Source organism: Corticium candelabrum, chromosome 2 (assembly GCF_963422355.1).
Source record: "Corticium candelabrum chromosome 2, ooCorCand1.1, whole genome shotgun sequence".
NCBI lineage: Eukaryota > Metazoa > Porifera > Homoscleromorpha > Homosclerophorida > Plakinidae > Corticium > Corticium candelabrum.
In genome coordinates, this window is record NC_085086.1 from 11,429,417 (window position 1) to 11,441,916 (window position 12,500).

At 40.8% G+C, this 12,500-nt stretch overlaps 1 protein-coding gene across 1 annotated transcript in view; it reads right to left on the minus strand.

The window, feature by feature from the left end:
• The window catches only part of LOC134198476 (kinesin-like protein KIF11), a 14,634-nt gene that overhangs the window by 670 nt on the left and 1,464 nt on the right, over window positions 1-12,500 (minus strand). Inside the window, exons 3-17 of the mRNA XM_062667886.1 lie at window positions 12,019-12,193; window positions 11,868-11,945; window positions 10,456-10,581; window positions 10,307-10,400; window positions 9,947-10,052; window positions 9,289-9,418; window positions 7,615-7,699; window positions 6,570-6,674; window positions 5,651-5,828; window positions 5,149-5,308; window positions 4,310-4,552; window positions 3,292-3,358; window positions 3,207-3,240; window positions 1,733-2,133; window positions 19-370 (exon numbers count right to left, since the gene is read on the minus strand). Coding sequence (XP_062523870.1) covers window positions 24-370; window positions 1,733-2,133; window positions 3,207-3,240; window positions 3,292-3,358; window positions 4,310-4,552; window positions 5,149-5,308; window positions 5,651-5,828; window positions 6,570-6,674; window positions 7,615-7,699; window positions 9,289-9,418; window positions 9,947-10,052; window positions 10,307-10,400; window positions 10,456-10,581; window positions 11,868-11,945; window positions 12,019-12,193 — 2,329 coding nt within the window. The 3' untranslated portion in view covers window positions 19-23. The remainder of the gene's footprint in view (window positions 1-18; window positions 371-1,732; window positions 2,134-3,206; window positions 3,241-3,291; window positions 3,359-4,309; window positions 4,553-5,148; window positions 5,309-5,650; window positions 5,829-6,569; window positions 6,675-7,614; window positions 7,700-9,288; window positions 9,419-9,946; window positions 10,053-10,306; window positions 10,401-10,455; window positions 10,582-11,867; window positions 11,946-12,018; window positions 12,194-12,500) is intronic.

Sequence of the window (12,500 nt, forward strand, 5' to 3'; positions counted from 1 at the left end):
CAACACACCCACAATTACCTTTCCTAAAAGATCCCTCTCCAGTAGAACGTACAATAGAATGCAGCGATCCAGTAGGAGGCAAAAACGTCGATGCAAAACCATCCATCGATCCAACAGCCAACAAACGACCCAACAGTGACGTCAGCGTTCCACGTCCCACTACAGTCGTAGTCAAGTCCACTCACATCACTCGAGTTTATGTGAGACATGCTGCCATCACGAGAACCGGCGATCGTCTGGTACTTGTGGAGATTGCTGCGGAATGTGTTAGTGCCAACTGCTGACCTGCTGCTGCCAGCTGTAATTTCAGCTCGTTCGCTGACTGTTCGCTGTCGAAAACTGTCGGATGGAGTTGAAGTCCAGCTGCTGCCTAATGGAGGAAGATGAAAGGAAAGTTAAGAAATGATGATTAGACACACATGCCAGCCCACACACACACACACACACACACACACACACACACACACACACACACACACACACACACACACACACACACACACACACACACACACACACACACACACACACACACACACACACACACACACACACACACACACACACACACACACACACACACACACACACACACACACACACACACACACACACACACACACACACACACACACACACACACACACACACACACACACACACACACACACACACACACACACACACACACACACACACACACACACACACACACACACACACACACACACACACACACACACACACACACACACACACACACACACACACACACACACACACACACACACACACACACACACACACACACACACACACACACACACACACACACACACACACACACACACACACACACACACACACACACACACACACACACACACACACACACACACACACACACACACACACACACACACACACACACACACACACACACACACACACACACACACAGATGAGCAAGCAAACAGACAGACAGACATGCAGACGTAGGACACACATTCATTAAACAGACAGATGGACAGACAGAGAGAAACAGACATGAAGATGAACAGACAGGTAGACACACATGCAAGCACACACACACACACACACACACACACACACACACACACAGACGAGACGAGAGAGAGAGAGAGAGAGAGAGAGAGAGAGAGAGAGAGAGAGAGAGAGAGAGAGAGAGAGAGAGAGAGAGAGAGAGAGAGAGAGAGAGAGAGAGAGAGAGACAAACTGTCAGACAAACCTGCAGATAAACAGACAAACAGACACACACTCATAGTCACACAGACAGACAAACTGTCAGACAACCTGCAGATAAACAGACAAACAGACACACACTCATAGTCACACAGACAGACAAACAAACAGACATGAAGATGGACAGACAGGTAGATACACATGCACACACATACACTTACATGCACGCACATAGACAGACAGATGGACAGACAAACAGAGATGGACAGACAAACAGAGATGGACAGACAACCAAACAGACATACAGACAAAGATATGCAGATGAACAGACAAATAGACACACACAAACACAGTCACACTCACTCTGACTCACATACACAGAAAGACAAAGAGACAGACATGAAGATGGACAGACAGGTAGAGACACATGCACACACACATGCACATGTACGCACATAAACAGACACATGAACAAACAAACAGACAGACAAACAGACAGACAGATCGACTGTCCACACAGACATCACACCTGAAGGTAAACGCAAACTTGTCGTTCTCCTCCTCGAGTTCGCACTCGACAACAACGGCGGCTGAGGATTGTGTTTCAATAAAGCGTTAACGTACGCCGTTAGCTCTTGATGACGAGGATGTCTCGATGCAAAATGAGGAGGTTCGTAGACCGGTGAGAGAATCGGTTTTTCAGCAATCGTAACTGCACTGGTGTGTGTGACTGGTGACGGACTGCGAATAGCTGAATCACTCTGACCTGCAGGTTCTCCTCGTTCTTCAGGTTGTGTTGTTGCATCAAGTGTGTGAGGCTTTGCTTCTCTCTTGTGTATGTCTTCGATGGACGAAGTGCCCGAGTTCTTGCCGTTAACCTCCTCGATTGATGGACCAGCTGACATGTAACTGGCTGCATTTAGTATAGACCTGCAACCAATAAACAGTTAGTAAAGTGTGTGTCCAGGTTGTCTGTCTGTCTCTTTATCCATCCATCCGTCTGTGTACCTGAGTGTTTGTCTATTGTGTGTGTGTGTGTGTGTGTGTGTGTGTGTGTGTGTGTGTGTGTGTGTGTGTGTGTGTGTGTGTGTGTGTGTGTGTGTGTGTGTGTGTGTGTGTGTGTGTGTGTGTGTGTGTGTGTGCATCCATTTGTCTGTCTGTCTGTCAGTCTGTCCATCTGTCTGTCTGTGTGTATGTGTCTACCTGTCTGTCCTATCTGTTTGTTTGTCTGTCTACATGAGTGTGTGTGTGTGTGTGCACGTGCGTGCTTGTGCATCCATTTGTCCGTCTACCTGTCTGTCCCATCTGTCTAGGCAAGTGTGTGTGTGTGTGTGTGTGTGTGTGTGTGTGTGTGTGTGTGGTGTGCGCGTCCATTTGTCTGTCTACCTGTCTGTCCCATCTGTTTGTTTGTCTGTCTGTCTATGCAAGTGTGTGTGTGTGTGTGTGTGTGTGTGTGTGTGTGTGTGTGCGTGTGTGTGTGTGTGTGTGTGCATCCATTTGTCTGTCTGTCAGTCTGTCCATCTGTGTGTATGTGTCTACCTGTCTGTCCTATCTGTTTCTTTGTCTGTCTACATAAGAGTGTGTGTGTGTGTGTGTGTGTGCACGTGTGTGCTTGTGCATCCATTTGTCTGTCTACCTGTCTGTCCCATCTGTCCATGCAAGTGTGTGTGTGTGTGTGTGTGTGTGTGGTGTGCGCGTCCATTTGTCTGTCTACCTGTCTGTCCCATCTGTTTGTTTGTCTGTCTGTCTATGCAAGTGTGTGTGTGTGTGTGTGTGTGTGTGTGTGTGTGTGTGTGTGTGTGTGTGTGTGTGTGTGTGTGTGTGTGTGTGTGTGGTGTGCACATCCATTTGTCTGTCTACCTGTCTGTCCCATCTGTTTGTTTGTCTGTCTGTCTATGCAAGTGTGTGTGTGTGTGTGTGTGTGTGTGTGTGTGTGTGCGCGCGCGTGTGTGTGTGGTGTCGATTGTACACTACACATGCACACACAACATTCCATTACTCACTTCCTGTTATCTCGTGACACTGGGAACTCCGCGCCTGCATACACATTACTCAGTCGACGTCGAAACACAGCGTCATCCATCTTACCCTCATCTTTCACAGGATGCTCTTGACTGTAATGTCTCAAGTGTGACGCACCTCTAGTATGGCATTCCTAATAAACAAAATGGATAGGAGAATGCACAGACAGACAGACGGACGAACGAACAGACAAACATTTAACATACATACATAAATGGGCAGACAGACAGACAAAGATAGACAAACAACACAGACAGACAGAAAAACAGACAAACGTACATACATATATACAGACACAGAGATAGGCAAACAACATAGACAAACAGACAGATAGACAAACATAGATACATACATACATACAGACAAACAGGTACAGAGAGTTAGAGAGACAGAGAGACATAAAAACAGACAAACGTACATACATATATACAGACACAGAGATAGACACACAACATAGACAAACAGACAAACAGAGACAGAAAAACAGACAAACATACACACATACATACAGACAGACAAACAGACGGACAAAGAGACAAACTAACAGATAGAGAGTTAAAGACAGATAGGCAAACAGACAAGCGTACATACATACCTACATACAAAGAGACAGACAGAGACAGAAAACAGACTAACATACACACATACATACATACAAACAGACAGACAAATAGACAAACAAACAGATACAGAGTTAAAGACAGATAGACAAACAGACAAACAAAGAGACAGGACAGACAGAAATACAGACAAACATACATATATACATACATACAGACAAAGAGACAAACAAACAGACACACAAAGAGAGTTAGAGACAGACAGACAGGAACAAACAGACACACAAAGACTTAAGAGACAGACAGACAGACAAACACAAACAAACAGACACAGAGTTAGAGAGACCGACAGAAAACAGACAAATGTACAAACAGACAGACAGACAAACAGACAAAGAGACAAACAAACAGACACACAGAGCTACACACAGACAGACAATAACTGGACAAACAACAGACACACACATCTGCCTACTAACAACAATTCCTACCAATACGTAACACGCAGCATCACCATCACTCACCTGCTTCACATCACATCTCTCCATCTCACCACAATCGTTGCTCGTAAAGAAAACCGAACTCGATTCACAAGTTGCTGTAGATGCAGGCGAGAGAAGCAACTTCTCTTCGGCTCTCAAACTGTCCGACTGACTGTTAGCACTGACGTGTTGTGATCTGCTAGAGAGAAGTCGCCAGCGATGACGATGATGATGAGTGAAGCTTTCAACTGAACTATCACCACCAGATGAACTCGTGTCCGAACGCTAATACACAAATTATGACTTGATAACATACCAGCATGACAATCAATGATGAACTGTGTTGATTAAATAATTTTATAATAATTAATTATTACTAATTAATATTAATTATAAAATGCTCTTAAATAATTAACAATTAAATATATTTCAAGCACACCTTGTTTTGTGTAAGAGTTCCTCACTAATTAATCAACAAATTATATTACAATTATAATTAATTAATCTAAAGCAACAATATAAACTTGTTAATATTAACAATAGAATAATTAATTTATAAATTAATATAAATTGTATTAATTATTAATAATTTAATTGTAAATGAAAAACGTAAACTTATTAATATTAACTACAAAATAATTAATTTATAAATTGATATAAAGTGTATTCATATTAACAGTCTAATTTATATGAATCTAAACAACAATGTAAACTTATTAATATTAACAATACAAATAATTAGTTTATAAATTGATATATATTGTATTAATATCAACAATTTAATTTTACATAAACAATGTAAACTTATTAATATTAACAAAATTAATTAATTTCTTAGTTGTGTTAGTAACAAATTTATGCTTGTCAACATGTTTGCTCACCGTGCCTCGTTTGCGTGTCTTACGAATGCGTGAGGCGAATTGTAATACCAACAGGTTGTCGTGATAATGTTGTGGGAGACTGGAAACGTGGACGATGAGATGTGTGCGACATGACATGTTGCCGACAGACTCTTGAAGCAGTTGAGTTAGTTTGTTCTCTCTAAAAAGATAGAAAACTCAGTAACAGACAGATGGACGGACACCATCACAGACAGACAGACAGACAAACAGACAGACAAACAGACACAACACACACACACACACACACACACACACACACACACACACCAAACAACCACACCTACAAACTCGTACACACAAAACTAAAAACTAACGCACAAAAGACACCAACCCAGCAACGACAAACAGACACACTTAAAATGTGCTGATTGTTTTTTAATTTTCAATTTTATAATTTAAAAAACAATTTTTGTAAATAATTTTGTGTGTGTGTGTGTACTAATTAAATGATCATTTGATCCACTGGCACTCAATGACTGACCTGTGTAGAAGACGTTTGTCTCCATTGAGTAATGCCAGCAGAACAGCACCCAATGATGACACAGACTGGATGCCTTGCCCTTCTCTCAACTTATATGACACACCAGACATGCCAACGTTCTGCACTCGATCACAACTGCCCAGATCCCACAAATGCAGTCGCGAGCTCAGAAAAACATCTGAACAAAAACCAAAATCAAAGTTGCACAAGGTGAGTTTTAGTTGATATTAATATGATTGATATATTGTAGACTAAGTTTGTCAATGTCTAACGTGTCACTGCTTAATTTAATTTATCCATACCTGCTGCAACTGTTTTAATTATCAAATAAAATAAACTAATTTATCTTTTAATATCTAAATAAAATTTACTGTAATATAAAAATTTCTAAAATATTTCAAAAAAAATTTCAAAAAAAAATTTCAAAAAATAAAAATCTAAAAAACATTATTTCAAAAAATTACAAATATTAAACAACAATTATTTTTAAATTTTATAAAAATATTTTCAAAATCAAAAAATATTTTCAAAACAAATCTTTTCAAAAATCTAAAAAAATTTAAAAAACAAAAATATTTAAAAAAATCTTTAAAATTTATAAAAAAATATTTAGATTTGAAATCTATAAAAAAGATATTTAGAAAAACCAAATTTTTAAAAAATTCTAACTAATAGAAACAATTGTTTTTAAAAATCTATAAAAGTATTTACATTTTTTAAACATTTAAAAAATATAAAATAAATTTTTTATATTTATTTCAAAACAAAATATTTTTAAAAAACTATAAAAATTATTTAGAAACGCAAAATATTTTACAAATTTTTATATTATTTTAATACTCTGTTACAAATTGGTTTGAGATATCGTGTTAGTAGACTCTATGATCACATTGCAGTGAATATAGAACGATGAACGTACATTTTCCGTTGGAGTCTTTTGTCTTCTGTAAAACGTGAATGGTAAAACAAAAGTGACTGTGTTTAGATAGCATGACATCTTCTTCACTGTTTGATGCCATCTTCACTATAGAGATAAGGACATGCAATGGGTTAGTGTGACGTAGCTGTAGAGAATAATCATTGAGAGACAATAATGTAACAACAAACAGAAGGAAGACAGACACATAAAGATATGTAGAAGGATAGGCAAGCAAACTGAGGAACAATTAGAGAGACAGAGAGGCAGAAAACAGACAACAAAACAGACAAGCAGACAAACAAACAGACAGACAAATTGACAAACAAAGACAAGACACATTGACAAACAAATAGACAGACACATTGACAGACAAATAGACAGACAAACGGACAGACAGACAAACAAACAGACAGACAGACAACAGACACAGACAAACAGACACAGACAAACAAACATACAGACAAACAGACAGTCAAACAAACAAGCAGACAGACAGAGACAGTCAAGTAAGGCAAACAAACAAACAGAAAGACAGACACACAAACAGACAGAAGACAGACAACAAGCAGACAGACAAAGACATATAGACAGACAAACAAACAAACAGACAAACAAACAAACAAACAGACAGACAAAGAAATTGACAGCCAAACAGACATGCGAGCCAACAGACATGCAAACAAACAGACAAACAAACAGACAGACAAACAGACAAACAACAAGACAGACAGACAAACAAACAGACAGACAGACAAACAAACAGACAGACAGACAAACAAACAGACAAACAAAAACAAATTGACAGCCAAATAAACATACAGGCAGACAAACAGACAGACAAACAAACAGATAAATAAACAAATTGACAGCCAAACAGACAGCCGAACAAACAAACAAGCAGGCAGACAGACAGAGGCAGTCAAGCAGGGCAACAGTAAGACAGACACACAAATAGACAGAAGACAAACAAATAGAAAGCAAATCAGTCAACCAACCACAGACCGACAGACAAGACAATCAACATCTCCAACGCTCACTTACAAACCTCTCTGCCAAGCCAGAAACGCACAATCAAGATAGTAAGCAGTAGCCTCCGGTGACACAACAGCCAACACGGTCTGATTGAGACTCTAAAACAGCACAAAAACAATTACAAACAACACACAAACAACCACAAACAACACACCAAGTGTAGCTACAACAATGTTTGAATAATAAAGACACTTAGAGGGTTGAGTTAGAGGTGCTTCACAATTTTGTCATTTCCACGAGCGTACAAAACGTATGCTTTCTGGCTACCTCCTCCTCCTCCCATCCTCTCCAAAACGTATTCTAAAATGATTCTTTGATCACGTGCTGACATGTACCAGTATGCAGCAATGCTGCGTATGTTACTACAACTCACCTACTGCACGTAGTCTTGCAGGGGTTTCCCCAGGATTGAAAAGTAGTGTGGCGCTTGGGGAAGTGGTTTATTTGAATGGGCATGGCCTCAAATATTTTGACCCTTGAAATTACTAGTAGTTCTGATGTAATCATTTAATAATCCACTGTAAATGTAAATGGACACAAATCGGCACAGAATGTCATTGTAACATCAGGATTATTAATTATCATACGCTTATTCATGTTACAATAGTCTGATACGCCTTCGCTTAGTAAAGCGACATTTCGGAGATTTGTGTTAACGCAACATTTCACAGACGAGTGCTGCTAACATACATTTGTGGCAAAAACGCAATGGCTGCAAGTGCTGATGGAAGTGGCAAGAACTGCAACGTGAAGTTACAGTTGAGTCTAGCTTTTACAACAGGGCCCTCTTCGATGTGTGGTAAAACAGCTGTTATACATGGTCTGTTGCACATAAACACTAATAAAAGGATAAGGAGGCGAGTGGTGTTGGTGTCAGGATCTGTTTCGCCATTCCGATCTGTTTCGGTGTCTCTGTCTGTCTCAGTGTCTGTCTGTCTGTTCATGTGTTTGTCTGTCCAGATGTCTGTTTGTCTCTGTCTACGTATCTGTTTTTTGTTTGTCTGTCTGTTTTGTCTGTCTGTGTGTCTGTCTGTTTTTCTGTCTGTCTATGTGTGCCTATCAGTCTGTCTGTATGTCTGTCTGTCTGTCTATGTGTGTCTGTCTGTCTGTTGTATCTGTGTCTGTTTGTTTGTCTGTCTGTTCATCTCTGTCTGTCTGTCTGTCTGTCTGTGTGTGTGTGTCCATCTGTTTGTCTGTCTGCTGTTGAATGTCACGTGATGACGAGAAAATCCTCTTCAGCGTCACGATAGATAGAAAAGCGTTGCCTGCCTGATAAGTATGAGTAAGTTGTGCATAAGTGTTTCAGCTACTGAACTAAATAGCACGCTTTGCAAACTGCGATCTACGGTAGATATTCGAGAAGTTGGGAGTCCCGATCGAAAAAGTTACAAACACGTCTGATAGAATTTATCATTTAATCAGTTAAAAGCATACGTAAGCATATCTCGTTCTGCAAATGCGTCAAATGTCTCAATTTGATTGTTGGTAACCAACCAACAATCAAAGGTGTATGCGGGCCTTCTCACACTATAGCTACACTCTAAAGCACACTGAATGGACATCAATACCGCCACACCTAATGCACATTAGCCATCACACCACATTCAATGCACCAGTCGTTTCAAGTGAATTGAATGCAGTTTGAATGTGATTTAGGTGTGAAACGTCTTTAGACTATGGCTCTTACTTCCACGTTCCGTTTGCTTTGGTCTTGTGTTGTGGATCCGAGTTGCTCGTCGTTGAGAAGATCGGTTACACGTTGAGTCAGACTGTTCACCTCGAGTGCTGACACGCTCACCGCAAAGTGACGTTTCGTTCTAGAAAATGTTTGAACACATTGATTTGTTGATGATACTTATTACATGCTACCATGTTTTCAGTGTGTGTGGTGTGTGTGTGTGTGTGTGTGTGTGTGTGTGTGTGTGTGTGTGTGTGTGTGTATGTGTGTGTGTGTGTGTGTGTGTGTGTGTGTGTGTGTGTGTGTGTGTGTGTGTGTGTGTGTGTGTGTGTGTCCATCCATCTGTACATGTGTTAGTGTGTCCATCTGTCCGTCCATCCATTTGTGTATGTGTTTCCGTCCGTCTATCTATCGGTCTGTAAGTGTGTCCATTCGCACATCCATCCATCCCTCCGTGGGTCCAGACTATGTCTGTCCATCTGTCTGTTCGTTCAGTCTGTCTCCATCCGTCCATTCAGTCTGAATGTGTCCATCCATGTGTGCGTGTGTGTGTGTGTGTGTGTGTGCACGCGTGTGCGTGTGTTTCAGTCTATGTGCATGTGTTTCAGTCTATGTGCGTGTTTACCAATTATCTGGGTAGGAGTAAATACCTACGTATTCAACATACTTTTGCTGTTGGTGATCAATGAGTTTGAAGAGCCACACAATTCCAGTCGGAATGACACCATACATATCCAAACATTCATCTCCTCCAATCATCGTATCAGTCTTACCTACAGAAAACACAAATCCATGACAAAACATAATAAACACAAATGTGTGTGTGTGTGTGTGTGTGTGTGTGTGTGTGGTGTGTGTGTGGTGGTGGTGGTGGTGGTGGTGGTGGTGGTGGTGGTGGTGTGTGTGTGTGTGTGTGTGTGTGTGTGTGTGTGTGTGTGTGTGTGTGTGTGTGTGTGTGTCATGTGTACAGTACTCATTTCCAACCATTCCCTAATCACAAATATTAATTAATGCTTTAGACACATACCAAGCCTAGCCTGACCATAACTGACAACACAACCATCAGACCCACTCAGCACCGAATGCAACACTTCAATGAGTGACGATCCACAGACTTCAGACTACACACAAAACACATCAAAATCAGATCAGTTAGACAAGTTCATTACTACACACCTGAGATGCATAGTCAGGAAAAACGGCATCGAACATAAACGTTTTTGATGAGACCGTCTGAGACGTCCGAACGTGTTTGTTCTTGAGTTGATTCCTGATTGGTGCAGCCGGATCTGATAGTGTAACCTGCACAGAATAAATAACAATTAATTAATAAATTAAATGATGTTTTTATCACATAATGACATCACACAAACAGTGAGATTGTGATTGTCTGTGTAGACAAACATAGTTACAGACAGTGGTGCTATAACTTTATTGATATCAATAGCTTAACTACAACAGCACTGGCAACACGCTGCTACAACAACTGTGATTAAAAGAAACTGTGTCAAGTAAAAAGAACAAGGAAAACTTAGTGAGTGAGCTTGAGATGAGCCTAGTTCATAATGTACATTTTGATAATCCGGACAAATTTATCTTTGGCCAAAATGATGAGTTGTTGATGTATTGTTGCTGTATATTAATTAATTAATTATTTGTTCATTATGTACTTGGCGGTCGGTGTATGACTGAGCCTCAAGGACGTCACCAGACCATTTCATTTATCAGGACTTGCAATTATCACAGACGATTTGGCTATACCAGTACTGTACCGTACTGGTACTGGTATTGGTACTGCATTGGCACTGGTACTGTGTGTGGGTACTGTAGTAGCACTGCATTGGCACTGTACTGTACTGTATTGGTACTGGCACTGGTACTGTGCTGTACAGCCACTATACTGTACTGGTATTGTGCTGTACTGTACTGACACCGTACTGTACTGGTACTGGCACTGCACTGTACTGGCACTGGCACTGTACTGGTACTGTACTGTACTGGCACTGTACTGTATTGGTACTGTACTGTACTGGTACTGTACAGTCATGCTATTCTGAAATCCTGGAAGAACCCTAAGATTCAGAGCCCCACAGCTATGAATACTCATGAAACCTGACAGCCTATTTGTCATGCCAACATATGTGTCATAAGTCTTCATGCAGGAGAGTCAGTAAAAGAAATAAACTGCATATTCACATGTCTTGGTTCTATGGGTCAGACCACAAAGCAAATATTTGTACTACTTGTATAAACCGAGTTACACATTGTGTAGCTGATAGATTGTAATCGAATAAGCTATAAGCGCATTCCATTGCAGCATATTGAAGGTTTGTTGACTCTTTGGTGGTGACTGTGTTAGGATGTTTACTGAGTGTATTAGAAATATCTAATACTGGCAGGCTTCTACAACTGACAAGATTAAAATTGTGGTTTATGCACTAAAAATACCTGGAAGATGCTAGCATGCACACACACACACACACACACACACACACACACACACACACACACACACACACACACACACACACCAAAGAAAGACACACTCATACCCACACAATCACACACTAAAACTCCCCACATCTCACCTGTTTTCTCTTGCTCCCAACTTCGAGAAAATGCACAGGATAGTTATTGTTCGATGCCAATCGAAGCAGAACTCGCACCTGCAGCACAACAACACACAACAACATCCTCATCCCACGCACCACATCATCACACACAATCACTCTCTCCTACCTTTCCCAACCGTCGGCTCCGAGGCGTAAACTTGAGCAACGTGGGCGGAGTATGAGGAGGCGTGGTCCTCAGAGCAAACGCAAAATCCGTCGCCTTCACTCCGGCTGCCCCGTTCTCCTCATCAACAACCGATCTCTTCACTCTACCCTGCGGAAAATCTTGATATGCACTCGCCCTGAAGAAATGCACATGATGAGTGTCAAACGCTTAGAACGAAGAAGCCAGGCAAGAGAATAAGCACAACTAATTGACTATAACAATACAAAGACCACAAGACACTGACAGGTCAGTCAATCATAAATCTAACTTGCATATTCTCGCCCAATTGAACGATCACGCACCACAGTGTGCAGATAAGGAGTAGCGCTAGGGCTACCACTAAATGGCTAGGGCTAGTTTAGGCCTCAGGTGCTAAGTGCAAGGATAAAAAGTTAGGTTTAAGTCAATTTCAAGGTGTGAGTGCCATTCTTCTACTGCTTAGT